Here is a 23401-nt window from a genome sequence, read left to right as displayed (position 1 = left end):
TATATATAGGGATTACAAAGTGCATAATCTAATGTTACAAGGAATACCAATCCGTGTAGGATTGGGAAATCTAGAACCTTCTCTCCTATTCCTATTCCTAGTTTGATAAGGCACACTAAACTTGATTTTCCTTCAACACTCCCCCTTGTGCCGCTCAAACTTGGTGGTGACGCTTCATCCGTTGCCTCGTTAAAAACCTTGCCAGGTAACAAAAACCCTGTGGGACAAAAATAATCCTGGTCGAAGGACAAAAAGAGCACAACACGTCTTTCACTCTTCGAGATCGAACATGTAGATATCATAACTCCCCCTGATGTCGATATCTCCCCCTGATTGCTATAATCGTGGGAGTTCGGATAACTTTCTCATTCCGATGCTCTTCACATGTTTCTCGAAGGTGGATTTAGGTAATGACTTAGTGAATAAGTCCGCTATATTATCCTCTGATCGGATTTGATTCACTTCAATCTTTAGAAGTGATTGTTGTTGCTGATTATAAAAGAACTTAGGCGATATATGCTTGGTGTTGTCGCCCTTGATGAAACCTAACTTCATTTGTTCAATACAAGCTGCATTATCCTCATAAATGCATGTAGGTTCATCTGTGGTAGACTTCAAACCACAACTTCCTTGAATGTGTCGAATTACAGACCTTAGCCATACACATTCACGTACGGCTTCATGTAGAGCAATAATCTCTGCATGATTTGAGGAAGTAGCAACAAGGGTCTGTTTCGTAGACCTCCAAGATATCGCAGTGCTTCCCATGGTAAAGACATAACCTGTTTGGGAGCGACCTTTGTGAGGGTCAGAGAGGTACCCTGCATCAGCAAAACCCATCAAGACATCATTGTCGTTTTGATGGAGGGAGATAGGAGGACACCGGCCACCATGACAGGCGGCGGTGCCGGCGCCGGCAATATGGCCGGCGGTCATTCCATGGACGGGGGCGTTTTGCCTTTTGGGGTCCGATCCCAATTTTCCGTCATTCCTTTTCTCTCTGTAGGGATAGAATAGGCCCATATCAATCGTACCTCTTAGGTATCGAAAGATGGTCTTTACACCAATCCAATGGCGGCGTGTTGGCGCAGAGCTATGTCGAGCTAACAAGTTCACTGCGAATGAGATATCCGGTCTTGTGCATTGAGCTAAGTACAATAATGCGCCTATTGCACTTAAATAGGGCACTTCGGCCTCTAATGCTTCTTCGTCCTCATCCTTTGGACGAAACGGATCTTTTCCGGGCTCAAGACTACGGCCGATCATGGGAGTACTCGCAGGCTTCGCTTTATCTTCATTAAAGCGCCTTTGAATTTTCTGAGTATATGCAGACTGATGGATCAAAATCCCATCACTACGGTGCTCGAGTTCTAAACCGAGACAAAACCGTGTTTTCCCAAGATCTTTCATCTCAAATTCGGATTTCAAGTAATTAGCAGTTTCCTTTAACTCATCTAGAGTTCCAATTAGGTTCATGTCATCGACATAAACTGCTACGATTGCAAATCCGGAACTAGTTCTTTTAATGAACACGCATGGGCATATTTCATTGTTAATATATCCCTTCCCAATCAAGTAGTCACTTAGACGGTTATACCACATCCGTCCAGATTGTTTTAATCCATATAGTGAGCGTTTTAATCTTATTGAAAACGCGCTCCGTGGTTTAGAGCCACTTGATTTGGGTAATTGAAGTCCATCTGGAACCTTCATATATATCTCTGAATCTAGATCCCCATAGAGATATGCTGTAACCACATCCATAAGCTGCATGTCAAGTTTTTCGGAAACTACCAAACTGACAAGGTAGCGGAACGTTATAACGTCCATTACGGGAGAATATGTCTCCTCGTAGTCGATTCCAGGGCGTTGTGAGAAACCTTGCGCCACAAGGCGGGCTTTATATCTTACCACCTCATTTTTCTCATTACGCTTTCTAACAAAGACCCATTTATGGCCAACAGGCTTTACACTTGGGGGTGTCTGCGTTACAGGCCCAAATACCTGTCTCTTTGTTAGTGAATCCAATTCAACCTGGATCGCATCTTTCCATTTAGGCCAATCTGCTCTTCGTTGACATTCTTCAACAGAGCGAGGTTCGATATCATCATATTCTATAATCCCTTTCGCAATATGATATGCAAATGCATCATCAATCGCCATAGAATTTCTATCCATCATCTCATGTACACTAGTGTAATTTATGGAGATCTCTCTATTCTCTGGAGTTGGTTCTGACATTGGAGCGTCCCCCAATGATGTCTCTTGGACATAACCATAATCCGGAATATTCTCATGAGATGGATTATTTATATCGATGATTAATGGATTATTCTGTGCCAAACTCGCTTTCTTTCTTGGGCGAGAATCCATCGAACCTATGGGCCTCCCGCGCTTCCTGGCAGGAGCCGTGGGCCTAGCCATAACGTCACCATCATTGAGAGATGGGACGTTGGCGCCATGCTCATGCATTCTTGAGTTGGCGTCATGTCCTCTACTTTTAGGGACATCAATCCTTGCAGGCACGTTTGCAGCAGGTATGTGTGATCTCGTCACTTTAGCGATATCAGAAAACGCATCAGGCATCGATTCTGCTACGTTCTGAAGATCGAGAATTCTCCGCACTTCAATTTCGGACTGTGCGGTTCGGGGATCAAGATGAGACAGAGTGGGGACAGACCACGACAATTCCGGTCGTTCCTGTTGAACATTGATGTTCTTATCTCCCCCTAACGATGGGAAGACTGTCTCATCGAAGTGACAATCCGCAAATCTTGCGGTAAAGAGATCGCCTGTCAAGGGTTCTATGTAGCGGATAATCGTTGGAGAATCATAACCAACGTAAACGCCTAATCGTCGTTGAGGACCCATTTTGGTGCGCTGTGGAGGCGCAATTGGCACATAAACTGCACACCCAAATATGCGTAAGTGTGAGACATTAGGCTCATACCCAGTCACCATCTGGGACGCAGAAAAGGGTTGAGTGGCAGTGGGCCTCAGACGAATAAGCACAGCTGCATGCAATATTGCATAGCCCCAAGCAGAAATAGGGAGATTGGTGCGCATTACCAATGCCCTAGCGACCATTTGTAGTCGTTTAATGGCGGCTTCTGCGAGACCATTTTGGGTGTGAACATGAGGAACAGGATGTTCAACATCAATCCCAATGGACATGCAATAATCATCAAAAGTCTTTGATGTAAACTCTCCAGCATTGTCTAATCTTATAGACTTAATAGGATGATCAGGGTGGTGAGCCCTTAACTTAATTATTTGTGCTAGGAGTTTAGCAAATGCAGCGTTCCTTGTGGACAATAACATGACATGTGACCAGCGTGTCGATGCATCAACCAATACCATAAAATATCGAAATGGTCCGCATGATGGTTGAATAGGTCCACAAATATCACCTTGGATTCTTTGCAAGAATGGTATATTTTCTTTGGTGTCCTTTGCATAGGATGGTCTCGATCCTAACTTTGCTAAAGAGCAGGCTTTGCAGAACGAATAATGGGCTTTAGAAATAACCAATGAGGATTTTGGTTGAGCCATGAAGTCACTTTTGACTTTAGAAGCAGAAATTGGAGTCAGGGGAGCAGGGGTGGCGTCAAAGCCACCCTGGAGCCGCAGGGGGATGGCGGCGCCGGCTAGTGGTGGCCGGACTTGAAGGGGGAAGGCGCCGTGAGGCGCAGGTGCTCCTCCTTGATCCAAATTTCGAGTTTTACTTCCTTTCGTTCTGAAAAAGGGATGTCCGTGTGAAGTCTTTAATATACGGATCATCATGTCACGACCTGGGTGTCCCAAACGGTCGTGCCAAAGCCTATATGTGTCGGAATCCCATAAATCATCTCTCATGACATGGTTGGATTCAATGACTCGAATAGTGGTTGCATACAACCCACTAGAGCGACACATAAGTTTCTCTAAGACTCGTTTATGTCCGTAGTCATTAGAGGTGATGCAAAGGAACTCTTGTCCATTCTCACAATGTGTTTCCACATGAAAACCATTGGCTCTTATATCTTTGAAGCTCAGTAGGGTTCTTCCTGCCCTAGGAGCATAAAGAGCTTCGGTGACATTCAAAGTAGTGCCATTAGGCAACATAAATTGAGCTGGTCCTCGACCATGAATCAATTGAGATGGTCCAGCCATCGTAGTCACAGAAGATCGAGTAGGCGCCATCCATAGGAATAGCTGCCTGTTTCGAAGGATAGTATGTGTAGTGGCACTATCCACGAGGCATTCGAGCTCTCCGGGAAACATATTTTTGGTTTTGGATCACGCGCGTGTCGATGCAGGCGTGATGGAGCGAAGCAATCCGAGTAGAAGCGTGCAGCGAATGCGGGGCAGCAGCAGTGGTGTAGGGCTGCAGGTGCACGGGTGCGTAGGCGGGGCAGCAGCGTGCGCAGGTGTGCGCAGGGAAGCAGGGACGCTGCAGGGGCAGCGTGGGGTGGACGCACGGGCGCGGGGCTGCAAGGCAGCGAATTGAGCGCGGGGGCGCACTGGCAGGTATGCAGGCCGAAAGGGCTGCAGGAGCAGCGGGCTAGCAAGGGGCTAGGTGCAGGGATGCTTCGGTGGCAGCAGTGTGCGCAGGGGCGCACGCGGGGCAGGCTGCAGCGATGCTAGCACGGGCTAGGGGCTGCGGCAGTTTTGGCGATATGAAATTCTTTTCGGGTTTTTGGCTTTTGTGGTTTAGGGCTCGTGCTGATAACGTGTTTAAGTATATTGGTATTGAGAGAGATTGATGAGAGAAGTGTGTTTCATTATAGAGAATAGGAGCCCTATATATAGGGATTACAAAGTGCATAATCTAATGTTACAAGGAATACCAATCCGTGTAGGATTGGGAAATCTAGAACCTTCTCTCCTATTCCTATTCCTAGTTTGATAAGGCACACTAAACTTGATTTTCCTTCAACACTCTTTATGTTTATTGTAATATGAGATTCAAGCTCTAAGTCATCTCTTTATATTCAGCAATTTCATTAATAAATACTTAAAAGTAGTCGCAACAGCCCCATTTCAAGAAAAAGAAAAAGAAACTAGAAAATGACTCCTATTTTTTCTTAAATTTCATTTTTTGGTCAACTTGAAATTCTTTAAACCCTATAAATCTAAATTTGAAATGCCTTTTTCTAATCCTAATCTTGCTGCCATGGCATGGCATCTTATCCAGAAAAGCAAGCATCTAAGACACCAGAGTGACGTGGCATTAACACGGATCAATATCATTGGACCTTGTTTAATTAATTTAGTCGGCGCCACCTCGAAGTTCCATTGACTCCGTAACAGAGAAGTTGGAATCATCTCGCGATATATCGGCGTGCGAGACCCTCGTGACTCGCGTCACATGCACGCACATGCGGAGCGTCAGCCCGTCGTCACGACACTTCTATTTCTGTGGACGGTCCACTCACGTGCTTCGCTTGGCGGAGACTTCAAGAAAGCTTCCCCCTGTCTATTTTCCACTATGGTTTCCCGCACTCACGGATTAGTTGCACCTAATCACCTCATTTTCCTGATTGATCACTCTTTTTTCCTATAGAAATTATTCTATGCACCGACGGTGTAAGTGATCCAACTCTTATAAAATAATCTCAACCCTTGATATTTATTATCAACTTTATTTTTAATAAACAAAAAGTGTATTTAATGCAATTTAACCATTCATTTATGTTGGTGCAAGTGCACGGCGGTGCTTTGAATAATCTCTCATTTTCCTAATCCTCCTTCGCTTTTTTTTTTCTCTTGCTTTCTTAAGGAGGTTCGAACTTAAAACGTTAGTTGACAATGTTGCCAATGACCAACTTTACTATATAAAAAAATTAATCATACTTAGTTTATTACTTGGTGTTTAAATGACAAAATTATAACCTTATAACTTCTTGTCAATATTTTTACTGTATCACTTTGCACTCCTTATTCACTTTCGAAAGCTAGTAATGACCTTAGAGATAAAATACATATTTCAGTCCATGTTACAGCCCGTTGTGGCGTTATTTGTTTCTTTATGATTGCTCTAATCCTAATCCTTCAAGCAGATTTTTTTCTCACACCTTAATTAAATGGCAGTCACCTCATTCTGGTTCCTTGAAATTAGATTTTGATGTCCTTCCTACTGTGATGCGAACCACCTTGTGCAGCCGCTAAAATAGGTTCACTTTGTTTTTAGGAATGCACAAGGTGAGCCTATTTTAGCGGCTGCGAACCACCTTGGCTCATCTGATATCCTTCCTACTGAGGCTATGGTTCTTAGAGCAGGCTTGCATGCTGCTTGGTTGCATAGATTTTCCAAGATTGAAGTTGAAGGTGATTCTAAGCTTTTGATTGATAGCATAAATGGTTGCATTCAAACCCCCTAGAGAATCAAGCCACTGGTTCAAGATATTCTCAAGTTGACCACTGTTCTCAACTCAGTTTCTTTTAAGCATGTGAAGAGGAAAGCAAATTTCTGAGCCGATGCTATTGCCTGTGTTGGTCATCACGATCCTGCTCAGAGTTAGAATAAATCTTTACCCCTAGCTGCTAGTCATGCGTTACTGTTTGATGAGTTAGGTCTTGGTTGTGTTAAAGGGTTTGTTTTGTAATTTTTTTTTACTTTTTAAAAAAAAAAACCTTACAACTTCTTGTTTATAATCCAAAATAGTAGAAAAATGAAACTCTTACTCCTGATTTTATTGATAAAATATTTTCTGAATTTGAACCCTTGACCAATTTGTAATTGTCTTTACAAGTACCATAAACTGATAAATAGTCATTTATACGTAAAATTTGTGTATTAAGAAGGTATTACGTATTTGATGAGTTTAGACCCAAAAAAAAAAACGTATTTGATGAGAAGAAAAAATATTACATCTACATTTTTTCCACTTCAAGATTTACCGTATTTTATGTATTAAAAACATGACTGCATATAACTCTGAGGTTTACTTGATTTCAGAAAAAAGGAAAAGAACAAAGGGAAATAAAATCATCAAAAACTAAAAGTGAGGTTTGCATAGAAATTTAGAGATGTTGACTCCTCCCAAGGAAAGGAGTGAGGTCATAGGTACCATGTCATCAATCTTGGTAGAGAGTAGAGATGGTACAATAATTTAAATGGAGGTTCCAATATGGGGGTGAATCTGGTAAGGTGATTGCTCATTGGAGATTCCAATAGATGATTGTTAGGAATATTCCCAGTGAGTTGCACCGACATTGCATTACCTTAGTCCAGTGCATTTCCATGGTTGGAGCAATAGAGCATAGGTAATGGAATTTTACTGCTCCTTTCCTACATAAGCTTATCACTATGACTATAATTAGGCCATGTCACATGCTCAGGTGCACAAGATATGTTGAGAGCGCTCCTGTGCAAAACGTTTTTACCAAATCTCATACATGATTAGATTCTCTACTTAGAGATAAGGCTCTTTTGTTGTTTGGCCAATGAGTGGATCTCTTCTCCAGATTTTTTTGGCCCTCACATGTGAATTTTGTTGGTCATTAACGGTGACAAATTCATAACTTTTTCTTTATACGTGATTTATAAAGGCAATTGAGCTCGCTGTAGAAATTTCAAATTACTTTATCAATTGTCGCTATCTTATTCTTATTTTATTTTAAATAACTCGTTGAACATATTATCTTAACACTTTTTAAGAAAATTAGATATTAAATTAAATTTCAAACTATGATATCAATTTCCGTTGTCTTATTTTAAGTAAATTTGTCTACCATATTCTTAGCACTTTCTAATAAATTAATTAGATTAGACTGATAGAGTAGAAGATAAGAAAGGGAGTCCAAATTATCAACACAGTGACGATTAATCATTGATGCATTTGTTTCTTACACACCATCAAATCCTTTGAACTCTATCATTATGAAAACAGTGAACTTTATCTCCCGAAGATGTCTCTGATAATCCAAAAACAGGCCTGCGTGTCGCATTCAAGAGCAGCAAAACCAACGGTGTCTTTAATCCCACGTTATATCGCTGGAACTGGATTTTCCTGCATCTTTGTCAATACAACCATAATTCTGATAATTGTATTGAAGTTAGGGAGATAAAGACTTCAAGGTTTTTCCCCTTTATCAAAATCACATGAAAGAGACTGGTAGATTTTTCCTCTGCCTGGGTTTCGGTCTTTTTAGGGTTTATAAAATAGCCAGCCGTTGCTGCTTTTGACAGCTAATTGGCACATGTCCCTTTTGGGAGAGAGAGAGAGAGAGAAGACAGAGACGAGCGAACGAACCAGTAGTCGCGACCTGGCGGGAAGTTGCCTTCTAGCTCAGGGACTCACTGTGCGTCATGTTTTTCCTGGGTTAGCTAAGCACACAATATTTGAATGCCGTCACCCGGTGTTTGGGCCAAGGTTTTAAATTTCTCTGAAACTATCTAAATTTTCATTGAAATTTCCGTAACTTAAAAGTATTGAAACGAAATTCATATGCTATATCATTTTCATTAAGAGTTACCTAAAATTTTTCAAAATTTTCCGTACATTTCCGTGAAATTCTTAATTTCTGAAGTATTTACACTCACAAAATATATTTAAAAATTCACATCGAAATTTCGTCAGAAATTTCTCTAAAATTTTTGTGAAATTTGTATGTCACCGACAACAAAGTTTTTTTACTCATATTTTCATAGAGAAAATATGAAATTTTAATTTTTGTATCAATCAAGTTGAATACTACAAAAAAAAACTTGTTTGCTTTTATCTGCTATCAAAATTATTTTCAAAATTCATATACTTAGGAGCAGTATTGTATGATACTAAATTGAACTATATAGATCGAACCACATCGTAGTAGCTCTTATTATTAATACTTTATATTGTTTTTATTATTCTTATTCATTTTCATTCATGAGATTTTGGTATTACGTCCCCCCCCCCCCTCCCACTCCGGTTGTATTTTTCTAATTATTAGTGAAAAAATGTGTGATGGCCAAGCCTCCCACTGTGTTCTAGCAATCCAAAAACAGAAGTAAATCACATTGACATTATCAATATACAACACAATTTTTTTTTTTTTTTTGAAATGGGGCCGGTGTAGCTGCCTTCAAGCCTTGATTAATGAAACTGCAGAATACAAGGGGAGGACATAAAACCTGAACCCCATATTACAATAAGCATCAAGAGAACATCTCGAAATAATACCAAGAGTCTCTACAAAATCTATGTATTCTAACATGCACCAATTAGCAAAGAGTGCACGATTGGCTACTCCATTTACTTTGACATAGCAGTGACATACCGGAAAGATAACTCTATTACTAAAAAGCATCATTACAAATAGCACAACTTTCCCACTATGTTGCCGCACGGAAACAGATCCGGCGACACATCGTTTCATCCTGCCACTAGGAGGTTGCGTCCATTTGATCAAGTAAACGGCTCGCCGCCTCGCTAGGCCAGACAAGGCACACTGAGTGTGCATAGCAGGACAACGCCCACATTGCCCTGCCCTAGACTAGCAGGGACTTATTACAGGCATAAAGCCACCTTTAACAATAATTAAAAAATAATAATAATACATAACAATAAAATAATAGGAGCCCAAAGGCAAAGCCCAGGCCCAATTACCATTAATGAGTTGTCCAGCCCAGCACCTAGCCCAGATAACAATAAGAAAACTCGAGCCCACAGCCCAGGCCCAACTTTGCATCAGAACCACCACCCACTGCACGCCGTCGTCGCCGCACCACATACGCCGGTACATCACCCTCGTGGAAGGGAACCCATCGCTGTCACACCACCCTAGCAGAACTGGGTTTAAACACCCAACCTACACCACGATGAGATTGAAGACGAAGCAATTGACAGACTCGCCTCACAGTTTGACTCCAGCGTCTCCACCCAGATTGCCGATCACCACCCACCCTTACGACTCGATTTAGACCTGCCACAACCCGCACAATCGACACAGCAATCCGTCCTAAGACCCCCCAACCCTCCACCGATGCGCCGCCGCCCTGGGAAGTCTTCTCACTGTATTTGCTGCCGTCTGACAAAAGCTGATCCAAACCCATTTAGAAGCCATCAAAATCACAACAAACAACTACTTGTCCAACTGCACTCATCACACTCCGACAAGGCCAGAGGCCTGCCTCTGTGCGGTGAGTCTCCAGACGAGAACAGAGGGGCTATTCCAAAACCCTAGGTTTTGGAGTAGAGCGTGCAGCGCGTTCAAGGACCTTCTTTTTTTATTTTAAAAGAAAATTATATACAACACAATTATAAGTACATATAGATAAAAACACTAGTTTAGCAACATACTACAGTACTAGTTAATTACTCGTCCATATTAAATATCACAATTCTATTATAAATGTATAATTTTAGAGAGACTGCATTGTAAATAGGTTTATTATAGGTTAGTTTAGTCTATGTAAAAATTTCATTCAAAAATATCATTTTATAAAAGCAATTGATGTGATTTCTTTATTTTTAACTGAAATGAGTTTGACAATAAAAAAATTGATGTACAATGTTGGTAGGCAATTCTCCTCCTCTAAATCAAATGTTTGGAGTTAAGTTTGTCTAATATGGTATCAAAATACGTTGTTTGTTATAGAGCTAAAATCATTTTAATTACTACTCTAAACTTTACCCCTAAAATAATTTGCGTCCTCAAACTTCTAATTTGATCACATATGCCCTTATATTCTCCAATATGATCAACTAAATCCATTAGTAAACTAATTCATCAATTTCTTCATAAATTGGTGATGATGAGAGTCTACTTAGGGTCAATTTTTCTCTTTGGACATGTAAATGGTGTGTTTCATGCATAATTGAAGGCCAAAATCTGGTTTGAGTGGGCAACACTATACGAAGAAATTGATGGATGAGTTAAAGTCATATTTTTTTTTTTAATTTTCAACTCTCCATTATAGTGTGCAAGGTATGGAGTAGGGTTGTAGACATCTTTCTCCCTAATTCTCTTTCATTTGTCATTTTATCCACACGCATGATATGATGCAAGGATGGTTTACCTCCTAATTGTTTTAAAAATTTTTATCGTAATCGACTAGCATAGATTCTTTACTAATCCAATTAGAGAATAATGAGGCGGTTGAAATTAGTTTATTTATCTCATTACTTATTCCCTACATGTGGATAGATTTAGATTCAAATACTTTTAATTACATTTTGCAAACCACACCCGGTTCTTCTTTTCTGTGAGTGTATTTATACAGACATGTGCTTAACAATAGAAACAGTAGGGTGTGATTTGCAACAACAAAAAAAGTGCTAATTTCATTTCCCAAAATTAATTGAGCAGATGAACGGATCTGACCAATAGTCATCACAGACTCACACTCTTTTATTAGTGGCTATCACTTGACCATTAGTACCTAATTCTAGTGACATATATAGTAATCAAGTATTTGTTAGAGATTAAGCAACATCCAAGTTGGGTATATTTATATCCATCTAATCAAACATCTTATTCATAGGACGACGTCTATGAATCTACTGGTTGAAAGAATTGTGCAGTGGCCGGTTTCGTTGTCTGGAGGCATGCGTAGGTCGTGAATAAACAATAAGGTCACAGAGACAATGACTCCCACGAGTGTGCGATGGCTATGGCATCCAGCGTTGTAGTGTAGCCATCAAAAGTTAATGAAGAAACTAATTTTCGGTCTTAAATATATGTTGTTGGGTGATCATGTTGGTTTGAGTTGATACGTTTACCCTGTACTATATCCATTGGAATCATTTGCGGATCTAAAAACAATATAGAAAATTATCATAAATTTATTTAGAATCGACGTATGAACGAGCTTGTATCTTTTCTAACTTAAAAACAATTAAATTCATATTAATATATATCTCAAAATATATTGACTTGCTTGTCGTTTAGTGATACTTCTCCTTCACGAATAATACTCAAATTTGAATCTCTCCTCATCTTGAGATTCAACGGAAGCAGAAACTTTCTAGTGCCTAAAGAAAAATCATTTCAGTTTCTGCGATTCACGATGAGCTCAAAATATAAAATTAGTAGGTCAAAAATTCAAGACCATATATGCTTCCCTTTAGCGTGGGAGGAATTTCCACCTCGAGTATTAATACACAACTGGATAATTTTTGAAAATGCTCGTGATAGCATTAGTTGTGTTATTGTTTTCTTTCAAAGATTGTTGGTACGTACAAATTAATGGTAAACTTTTTAATCCTCTGAAGTGATAAACCCCAGTTTGCCCTATTACAAATCCACCGATGGTTGGAATCCATTTCGAAGATTAGAATCGTGCTTCCTCCGAATGTAGAATAATGGTTACTATTATCAAAATGTTCATCAAGTGTTGATGTTACAATTGAATTGAGTGGTGGAAAACAAGTAAAGAAAACCAGGTTGGGTGGAATTCTGTCACGTAGTTAATGTGGAAAGGTAAAGCTACCTTGGAGGGGGAAGAAGTAGGAGAACCTTAAAGACTAGTGGGTGGACGAGGATTCCATAACAAGATGCATTCTGAGATGCGATAAGAGAAGAGAATCAAAGATTACGACCTCTGGAATATTCCTAATAACATATACCAGTGGGCTACGCTTGCTATAAATAATGACATACATAGATACTCTGCATCAAGATTAGGAGAGATCAATTGAAGTAAAGGCTTGGTCTATTCAGTGGAGTTAATGGAGCATGAGATTTTCTAATTAGTTTGGTAATATTTATTTCTATATTTTGTTAAGAGAAAAATGAATTTAAACTTGGGATCACATCCATCATTAATTATGAGATTAGAAAAGTTGCAATCTTAGTCTTGTTTAGAATTTTAAACAATAACTGGTTTCCTGAGAAAGGGTGTGTTTCGAAGGATTCATCCTTCTCTATGAAGGTTCATGACACAATGGTTAATGAGGAGGAAGAAGCATTGCTTAGTCTGGATTCAAATCGCTAGTAATTAAAACCTCAAAAATCCTCAAATTCAACATCTCACATCAAAACAATAGTAAAAATAAAGGGAACCATGTTTCAATTTTGGCCACAGTCATTCAACTACATCCCCTGAATTTGTAAATCTAAAAATCAATATTATTATACAGAAAATTCTATATTACATACACGTATGTCATACACACATTTATAAATGTGACAACAAATTTATAGTCAAAGCGGTAATCTGAGTCATATTTTTTGTAATTTTTGTTCTATTAATGGCAATTACATCACCTACAATATTGTTACAAGTTTTTGAACAAATTCGTTGTTAATGTTGTAATTTTATTTTAATTATATGTAAATAGTGTAAATGAATGTGGTAACTTTGTTCTCAATGTTGTAATTTTGATTCATATAAATTGTAATTTTTGTTCCAGTAGATGTAAAAAGAGTGTATGATAAACATCACAATACCATAACTTGTCTCTTATTATACTTCATTTCTACTAGAAGATACATATATAGTGGTGATGGTGCTAGTAGGTATTTTTTTTTTTGGTCAAAGGTGCTAGTAGGTATTTTTTTTTAATAGCTCATCCACCTAAAATTTCTGTTATAACTTCTTTTTCTTTCTCTTTCACATGCCTACTGAAAAAAACAATTAAACCTTGTTTATGCATCCCCTACCTCAACATATATATCTCTCTCTACAGAACCATATATGGACCACAGTGAGTTTAATTTCTTTGCACATTTCCTCAACCTGTATCTTTCAACCGATCATCATCCCCTAAGTAAGCATTGGTTTCCTTTTCCTCATTAATTTCTTGTAGCTAGTCAAAGCTCTTCAATATCTAAAATGACCCTCGTTTCCCTCCTCACAAGTAACCCAGGTCAATATTGACCCAACCAATAAACTAGAACCACCTAAGAGACAACTTCACCATCAAGCTATATATCCAACTTAAAAATCTTGGTTTGCCTTGGCAGGCAAGTAAGAGAAGCACCAACCCCTTTAACCTAAGCAAAATCTCCACACCTGTAGTTGGGTCACAGTATTATTTGACTGTCCAGAAATCACTTTACAGCAAAGTCATCCCCATTTTCTAACACACACCCTCAGCTACTAACCTACCTACTTAAAAATATATATTCCAGATTTTTTACACCAATAAATTAAAAATGGAGCATGACCCATGAACCCCAGCAGTGTCCCATGCCAGAAGGCATGGATCTAATGTAAATTAGAAGTAATATACTTTTCGGGTCGTTTTCGATCCAACGGTGGTCCTGGTTTCTGGTGACCTGTTATGCACTGGCTGATGGGATCACCTAAGATTCCTTTGCCCTAGATTCTGCAAGTCGATGGATGCGAAATTACATACCTAAATTCGATCAAAGTTTCCACATGGTTTATTTAATTGAAGAGAGGCAGGGCAGATAGCTAGGGAGTTACGTAGTGATTTTTCCTCCCCCTTTCCTCGCAAATTTTATAACGACTTTGAGGTTAAATATTTTCAGTTCTGGTTTATATAATAAATAACTTCTGTTCATTCGTCACTGCAATTAGCCCCTAATTTCCAAATTGTAGTGAATTAATGATGAAATAAAATATTAAAGAAAAATTTTGTTTACACAAATCTAAATATTAAATACACACCTCTAATTTTTGAACTTTTTAAAAATACGTTTTTACCCTTCAAAGCAGAGAAAAACAAAATTTGATCCATAGCTCATGGCTGATGGATCTGGTGATACTTTCTTATAAAAGCTATCAGATAAAGCCATAAAGGCCTTTGGATTTAATCATCCCAAAATCTAGGAAAATAGTTATAATATGAAAGATGCATGAACCTGAAGATTGTTAATCTTACTACAATTGAACAAAAGAAAAGTTGACTACAAAGCAACCAACACCCACATAAAAGACGACTAGTCGACTACCAATTAAAAAGATGGTCGATAACTTGGAACAAGTATGGGTATTCGGTTTTGCCGACAGGTTTGGATATGGGGCATAAAAGGAAGATTGAGTGAAAATTTAGACAAAATGTTTTTGGGAGTGTGCAAATATAATTACTCAATATTATTAAAATACCAACAATATTTGTACCAGATATTTAGTTTGCAGGCCCCCATAAATGAGAGACACAGACCATTGCAAGGCCCAATACTGAGAGGTTATTATTAGTTTTTTTAAATCAAAACCCCACCCCTCCCCAATTAATTGGGCTTGAACATATGACCTTCTCTTACTAGTTACTACCCACCAAACACATAGTGTGTATGTATTTGGGTGAGATAGGAACAAGGAACAAAAACCACATAAAGAATTACAAATTCATCATCTTTGATGGTACATCTTCATTTCAGATCGATCTCGATCTCGATCTCGATCTCAATCTTGGAAATATATCTCTTTCTCCTTTTTCGAACTTAAAGTATTGCCTTCGTGTTTGCCTCGCATTTAGCTCTTACAAGTCTCTCTCCATCCTGCAAATTAATCCAACTCTGAAGTCGCAATGCGAAATTTATTTATTTATCATTGGTCAATAATGCGAAGGTTTCACTACCAATTCTTGCCAAGTTTTATTCGAACTTGGCTAAAAGTTATTATTAGCTGGCGGATGAAATTACCTACAACCAAGAAATATCAGAGAGTTGTTTTGAACATTTACTTCAGAGCCACATAGCACTTTTAAAAGGCCCAATGGCACAATCATGACAAGTTGAGAGGAAGGAATAAAAATCTTTTTGAGACTACTTGAGTTACCAATTCATCATCTGTCATCGTATAATGGTCAAATTGACTGACATAGGAGTATTTAGCAGTCTTTAGCCAACATAACCACAATTATGAATTTCATCTCATACAAGCCAGGGTTCAAACGATTCTTCCAAAGGAAGTTTTTAGATGAACTACATATGTTGCACCATTTTGCTGACCAAGGAAGATATTTGTTTTTGTCCTCCTAATTCATGCCTAAAACCAGGGAAGGGGTCAAAGTTCAATCTTGCTTCAATTCTACCGCTCGGGGAGCTGCCGCTGATTCTGGAAGAGAGTCTGGTGGCCCAGGTTCAGGTTTTTCTGTCACCTGAGATAATTGGAAATTCAAATATTGCAAACAGCCGAAGCAGCCTTGATATAATATAATGATCAGAGTAACCAAAGATACAAACATGCATGCATAGACATCAGAACCATAAGGAATCAAGGATTGCATAAAAAGCAGCAGCAACCGTGGGTGTGATGAGTGGTGTTTGTGGAATACTTACATTTCAAATCTTTGAATTTATGTGAATAGCTAAAAAGGAATCAATGGCAACGTATACATTATATAACTACTACGGAGTCATGCATCTATAACTAATAAGGCCAGCTGCCAGCACTCAACTTGAAATTCATTCTATAACATGAGCTCTTAAAAATTTACAAGCACAATGCCAAGACCTTAATGATATTTGTAAAGACGATATTGATCAACTATTTATTAATCTTCTATAACTAACAAGTACAATAAAACTATAAAAGTAATTGTCAATTTAAAAAGAAGTAGGAGTGTTCACAAAATCAAATTGCAACTGATGAGTATTCCAGCGACTATGTTCATTTCAGAGGTTAAATCCAACTTCAGATGTATTGTCCTCTTCGGTTGAGGAAATAAATTTTCTAAGAGGGACTATACCTCTGAAATTTCTTTTCCAAGAATCAGATAATCGTATTATCCACCATCTCCCCCACGACTTGCATTTCCAATATTACTTTTTTCAACTCTATGAACATCCTACCATTGCCTCAAATCCCAAAAAAAAAAAGGAGAGTACACACTAAGCACTAATAAACAGAAATCCCACAAAGAAAACAAACAATAAATGCATGAGAGAGGGAAAGACAGGTTGAGCACTGAGCTAAAGATAGATGCCGAAATAATAACTATATGTGAAAACTGGCTTACACCACACTCCCTGCCCCAACATATACTCCTGCATCAACCTCCATTCCCCTCCCCATGAGCAATGACAGCTTCACTCTCACTTGTTACCACTCATTTTCCCCGTGAGATATTTTATCCAGAAGAAGATTAATTATCGATGAACTCAAAAGACTATATTAGATGACATTATTAGTCGAGTGATTCACTTACCAAACCAAAAACAGTAGATAAATAACTAGGACCCAAGACAGCTCAATCTATCGAATTATCACGCTGCTCAAGTGTTATATGGCATCCTCCCATATAGTGCCCTCCTTGCCTCCCCCTTTCTGATTCAAGGGTCTACATAATTCAGTCTAACCTTTTTCAACCAACCCTTAATCACCACTAAACCATTTTCCACAACACCATAACATAAATTTGGACATCATTAGCGTTACTACTGCTAAGATCTAAGTTCAAGAAACACAGCACCCCATTTGGTACCAGAGCAATCCATTCAGAAAGTTAAAAAAAAAAAAACACTCCGAATGATCGAAACTAAAACAAACATCCAAAATTGAGTAGTTTACATCTGAAAGGCGATCAATGTAAGATAAAAAAGAATTCATAATATGAAATCAAAGAGCTAAAGAAATTAACTCACTTTGCTGCTGTTTTGGGCTGCAGGCTTGTAAGGACAAGCCGGAGGAGCTCTTTCGGGCTTCCTGTACTCCCATCCCAAAAGTCCATAAATTCTTCCCTACAAAAAAAAAAAAAAAAATCAACTCTGATAGAACAAACCATGAATTGTACAGTTGGATAGTGATGGAAACATATTGGAATTGGGTTTTGTGGGAAACGATGAATTGAAATTTACCATGATGTAATCGAAGAGCAGAGGCAGGATGTTGACGATTGGGACGAGAAAAAGAGGAATCAAGCACATCACGCAAACCTGAAAGGGGTAAAAGTAAAACACGGTTAAAACCGGGAGTTAGTGGGGGAAATTGAATGAGATTTCTGGGGAGAAATTTACCATCTTTGAACGACGACGACGATGGCTTCTTCTTCTTCTTGTTCGCGATGGGATTTCTGAGAATCGGTGTTGGTTACAGAGTAGAAGGAGCTGTTTAACGAGGACAGGGATAAAATAGTCATTTCAAGAGTCAAAGGGAAGGAAATACCAAAAAAAAGAAAGTAAAAAATGGTATTGGCCCATGCAGGTCTCGAACCTGCGACCTTCGCGTTATTAGCACGACGCTCTAACCAGCTGAGCTAATAGGCCAGTTGATTAGTATCGGCCAGTTTTCCATACTTCATTGAACTATTTCATACTTGAGTCGATCCAAAAACCTGATCCAGAAATCTGATCCATTCAAAGCTTAGAATTTAGAAGGTTTGATTGGAATTAGTTAATCTGATCCCCCCCCCCCCCCCCCCCCCCCCGGTGCAACACATTAAATGCCATAAACTATTCCGACTTGGGTGCAATTCATATTGCAAGAAAAAATAGGGAACACTTTCTTAGATGGATTCAACTTCAATCTCATATACGTCTCAATACCATGAAGACTACAAGGACAAGAATATAGAGGGGCAAGGTGAGTTACAGAGTGGAAGCAGCAGTAAAAGTCGTTTACATATGGCATTACACAATTAGATAGAGTACAGGGTACAGATAAGTGGGCAGAACATGCTTGCTTCCCAGTTCCCAGCAAGTTTGAGCAAAGCATTATGCTTTCTTCTCAGTCTCAGTCTCAGTCTGAATCTCACCCTTACAGGGAATGCTGTTGCAGCGACAAACAGGTCTACCAGAAGATTCCCAGCCATTGAAGCCACGCTCCAAAACCAAAATGTCTTTAATTCCTGTATCTTCCTTCATCTCCTCAAGATAATTGGCAAACTTTCGCGCACAGGACGGGCCTCGGACCTACAAAAGCATCATAAAACTTGCATAATTGTATAAATCTTTCAACAAAGCTTCAAGCATAAAAGAGTGAGGATATCAGTATCTCTGAATTGAAGTTTTCTAGTGAAGTTAAAACGGGGTTGGAATAGTTTCCGGTTGTGCTCCTAATTTACTTGACACAATAAGGTAGTAGAAGTGGCTAAGAGCTTCAGTCTGCTAAGAATAACATTTAATTACTACTGTTCTGTGGTTCAAGATTACAAAAAGAAATCACATTGGCTCTTCTTGGAACTCAAACACCAGATGGCTGAAGCATGAAGCAAAGTGTGATATAAGTTCACACAAATTATAGAGATCATGAAAACACGAAATCTTTCTAGCCTCATCCAAGTAGATACAGAATTCAAGATACAAACTACAGAAGACAAATTATTCACCTTTCAAAAGCATAGCATTTCTAGGCAGGATTAACCTGATCAGCTCACTTTCTATAGGAGTGCTTTTGGGATAGCACATTATTCATCAAGTGGTGCTGAGATGCTTTCTTAAAACTAAGAAGATCCAAAAAAGTGCTTAGCTTGCTTTCACTTCCCAAACAAGCCAAACAATTCATCATTTAAGAAACCAAAACTCCAACAACCTACAACTCAAATCAATCTGTTTGTTTCTGGGTAACCCAAGTTCACAATCTCCACCACAAAAACCAAACAATAACTAGAGAAAGACATGAGATTTACGAGACCTGGCTGAGAGCGCAGTGGAAAACGAGGGTGTCTTTGGCTTTGACTTCTTGAGCGAGATTGGAGATCTTGTCATAGAAACTGTCATTGGGGTAGTGCAAAGACCCTGCTATGTGCCCATCGTAGCTCCTTTCATCATCCCTTAAACAAAGAAAAGCCCCAATTAGCAATTTGAGCTTTTAAGAATTTTCCAAAGAAACGAGTGTAACCCACCTGACATCGATGATGGCGATATTGTTGGGGCGGCGCCTGAGAGAGAGGAGCTGAGACCCTGTTATGTAGGAGATGCTCCGAGCCATATCTGGTGATGATTCCTTCGTTTTCTTCTTCTTCTTCTTGTTTCTGTGAAAGCACAACCAGGAGTGGGAATGGGATGCTCCCTTTGGGCTACGGACCTCCCACATAAAAGCCTCTTATTTAAACGACGAACGATTTGCGTGTTCTATCCTCGAGAGGGAAAAAGGAAAAGTCTCCAGGGGCTTCAAGGTAAAGATTATTATTATTTTTTTCTAAGATAAAAATAAATATTTATATGTCAAGAAAAATATATATTCTATACATAATTTCACAATGATTTATTATGTTAACCACAAACTCTATGTATCGATTTGGTTTACCACACAAACTCTTGATCTATCCATAGACGGTAGAAGAAGGATATGTAATGGTTCTTTTTTGTCTGAGTTAATATTAATATATCGACATAATATTCTTAAAAAAAAAAGATTTATTATGTTAACCACAATCTCCTAATCTTTTACTATTTTTCTAGTGGGAATATATTAGGGCAAGCGTGTGGAACTGTTTTGAAAAGAATTATGATTTAAATTTATTTGTATAATTTTATGATCTAAACTCTTTTCTTGTAAATTACGTACCAGGAAACTTCTCATTCAAGATTGAAAAGGTTAAGAGAGTAAACCCTAAGGTCTGAGATAAAAGTTGAGGTTGTCTTCCCTGTCCGACGGCGAGCCCTTTCGCCGTCGTCGGACGGGCCTTTGTCGACCCCTTGTGGGTCTGGTGAGGTGGGGTTCCTTCTTCGACATCCTGCTCGTGGCAGTTTGTGAGGTGAGGAAGAGAAAGGTCGCGGAGGTCGGGTTTTGGTTGGTTTCTCGCTGCCATGTTCGGCGGAGTGGTTTGGTGTCGTGGGTTCAACGTGGTGGTGATATGGTTGTGGCGGTGCAGGGAGTTTCTGGTCGCGCTGTCCCGTTCTGGGTTGGGTCCATTGGATCCGATCTAGGGGAGAGTCTGATTGGTCGAAGCAGTGCTCACCCAGGCCACGTCGGGGATGATGTGTTGATGGCGGAGGTCTGACAACTCTGGCAGGGAGGCGTAGCTGGTGTTTCGACAAGGAAGATGGATGGCTATTGGATTTTGGGGTGGGCAGATTGATCTCGATTGGTGACTCCCAGATCTCTGGTGAACTCAGATGAGGTGCAGCGATGGGGTAATACTGGTGGCGGCGATCAGTTATTGGGCAGGGTTGGTTTGTTGGGCCCTTGTGGGTGGGCCACTGTTACTAGTGATTTAGGGTTCGGTTTTTACTGTTTTTGTTTGTTGGTAATAAGACACTACAAGATGTGGCAGCGACAATCTTCTCTTCGGTCTTCTAGTGGGGGCATTCCTATCTGGTTTTGGGTCAGCGAAAAGTCTGGCTGTGCCATAGACGAGCATTATTGGCCTTCTAGTGGGTTGTTCCTATCTGGTTTTGGTTCGAAGGCGATGGCAATTTCGAGCAGTTATGATTTGACGGTGTTGACAATAGGGTGGTGACGGTGATGGGTTTACTTTAGTCCCAGGTCTAAATGTCTGACAATCTTTTTGGTCGGGTTTAGGTCACAATGAGTGTAGGCTTGGTCGATCAAAAGCTGGTCAGGTGGACTTTGGGTGGCGAGTTAGTGTTGACACAAGTGAGTCGTCTAGTTTCAGGGTTCTTATTGACTGAACGAGAATTGAACTGTCAAGGATTCACTGCTTCGGCGCCTGTTGTCATTGCCATACTGTTGTAGTGCCAGTTTAGAGTTGGGGTTTTTTGGCCTCATGAGTCAGTCATTCTAGAGTTCCAGTGTGAAGTCTAGTGGCCATTTCTGTGTTTGAGATGTTGCTCAAAACTCGTTGTAAGCAGTTCATTATTAATGAAGTTCTTCTTGATAAAAATAAAAAAAATAATTAAAAAACTCTTTTCTTGTAAATTGTATAAATTGTCTATTCATGTGATTGACATTCCAATTATAAGGGAAATGTATCCTAATATAGCTCCTTTGGGGATATTTGATAAAATTAGTTGGCAATAATTGTCCTTCTTAGTTGCTCCACCATATATGGTAATCAACTTGTTCTCAATCATAATGATTCATCCACTTATTCACATTGGAAAACTAGAATGTTGAACAGATTCAATGCTTCAAACGATTAATTTGACACCATATATATTCGCGTCAATATATCAGCAAACAAATTCTAAGAATATTTCGTACCTCTATAATTTAGTGTTATCTGTGTCGGTAGGTGGTGAGTTGCATCATTTTTCGTCGTTGATTTAAACTTTACCATAAAAAAAATAAAAATTAGAAATCTAAACCGTGGAGGAGTGAGAAGGGATTGCAAGTTGAACTCAAGTCGTGGGATAGGGAGTTCGTGAAGGAGTTTGAGGCGGACCAGAACGTGTTATTCGATATGATTCTAGCGGCGAATTACTTGAACATTAAGGGCTTGTTGGATGCGACGTGTGAACATGTTGCGAGCATGATTAAGGGGAAGACCCCGGAGGAGATCAGAAAAAAATTCCATATAAAAAATGATTACACTCCGGAGGAAGAGGAAGAGGTTCGTGTGAGAACCAGTGGGCTTTTGAATAAGAATATTTTTAGATGTTTTTTTAGTGGCAAAATACATACATTCTATGTTCTTTAGTGAATTAGCAATTGAAATTTTGTTATTGAGGATTTTAATCCATTGAATAGTAATCAAAATTTTTTTTTCCTTTTTTCCATTGAGGATTTTATTGCAGTATTCTATCATTGTTCGTGTGCCCTAGTTTTGAACCCTAGATGCTGCAAATTTGTAAATAATAAAGGGCTCTCTCATGAGTCTCATCCTCTTCACTAGTGTCGCCTCCGTTTTGGGGACTGAACATTAGATTGGTTACATGCTTGCTTCATTGTTAAGAATAAGACTTTCGTGAACATAAGGTCATCTCCAACCGAAAGGGCTAAAAATAGCCTGGGGCTAAATTTTTTATCAACAATTTACTTATAGTAATTGAAATCATTTTTATGATAAAAAAATATTTTTTCGGTTGTATTTTTTTTTTTAAGATAATCAAAAATATCTTTAGCTGATTTTGAAATGGAATAAAACTAATTTCGAAATGGAATAAAGCTAATTTCGAAATGAAATAAAGTTGAATTCGAAATGGAATCATATTTTCAATATTTATTTTATTCATGACAAAAACATTTAAAAAGGAACACAACAAAGTAAGAAAATGCAAACACTTGTCAGTGACAACCCTGACAATTTTGGGATACTTTCACGAAAGCAAGGTGAGTGCTTTATCTTCCAACGGTGACCAATTTACATTTCTTTTCGACGAACTAACCATTTTCAATAAAAGAAAAATAAATTAGAGATTAAGAATAGGGAGAAAATGAAAGATTTAGAATAGAGAGATATATATGAGGAAGTAGAAGGAAGATGTGAAAAAGAAAGTTGAGGTGATATTTATTTATAGTGTAAAAGTAAAAAAAAAAAATACCTCACGGTTAGCTGACGTTGCTGACTTCATACTTATGTCACATTCCACTACAACCCGTGGGCCACAGCTTTCTGATCCTATTTGTTTAAAGGGGCAAAAGGCTATATTTAGGGCTAAATTTAGCCCTCTCTACTCACCTTTAACCCTAACTTTTAACACTTTGATCCTTAGTTTGGTTCGTTGGAGTTGGATTGGG

The 23401-nt window shown here is 38.9% G+C and overlaps 2 protein-coding genes, 1 non-coding gene and 1 pseudogene across 3 annotated transcripts; 1 reads left to right on the top strand and 3 right to left on the bottom strand.

The window, feature by feature from the left end:
* Nucleotides 1–15651: 15651 nt before the first annotated feature.
* On the bottom strand, nucleotides 15652–17947 carry LOC112191345. The gene is made up of 4 exons (XM_024330655.2): nucleotides 17836–17947; nucleotides 17677–17754; nucleotides 17464–17559; nucleotides 15652–15977 (listed from the first exon to the last, which is right to left on the bottom strand). Exons 1-4 carry the CDS (start codon nucleotides 17836–17838, stop codon nucleotides 15891–15893), a joined length of 264 nt encoding a protein of 87 aa, XP_024186423.1. The 5' UTR covers nucleotides 17839–17947; the 3' UTR covers nucleotides 15652–15890.
* Nucleotides 17948–18010: 63 nt separating this feature from the next.
* Nucleotides 18011–18084, bottom strand: TRNAI-AAU. Its single transcript has one exon. It is a non-coding gene; the product is annotated as a tRNA-Ile (tRNA).
* Nucleotides 18085–18311: 227 nt separating this feature from the next.
* Nucleotides 18312–19879, bottom strand: LOC112193038 (dual specificity phosphatase Cdc25). The gene is made up of 3 exons (XM_024333048.2): nucleotides 19662–19879; nucleotides 19451–19589; nucleotides 18312–18729 (listed from the first exon to the last, which is right to left on the bottom strand). Exons 1-3 carry the CDS (start codon nucleotides 19850–19852, stop codon nucleotides 18532–18534), a joined length of 528 nt encoding a protein of 175 aa, XP_024188816.1. The 5' UTR covers nucleotides 19853–19879; the 3' UTR covers nucleotides 18312–18531.
* A 1147-nt stretch (nucleotides 19880–21026) lies between these two features.
* LOC121052274 lies at nucleotides 21027–22306 on the top strand (annotated as a pseudogene).
* Nucleotides 22307–23401: the final 1095 nt, after the last annotated feature.

Source organism: Rosa chinensis, chromosome 3, assembly GCF_002994745.2.
Source record: "Rosa chinensis cultivar Old Blush chromosome 3, RchiOBHm-V2, whole genome shotgun sequence".
NCBI classification, from domain to species: domain Eukaryota; kingdom Viridiplantae; phylum Streptophyta; class Magnoliopsida; order Rosales; family Rosaceae; genus Rosa; species Rosa chinensis.
This window is presented reverse-complemented; position numbering and strand designations above follow the sequence as displayed.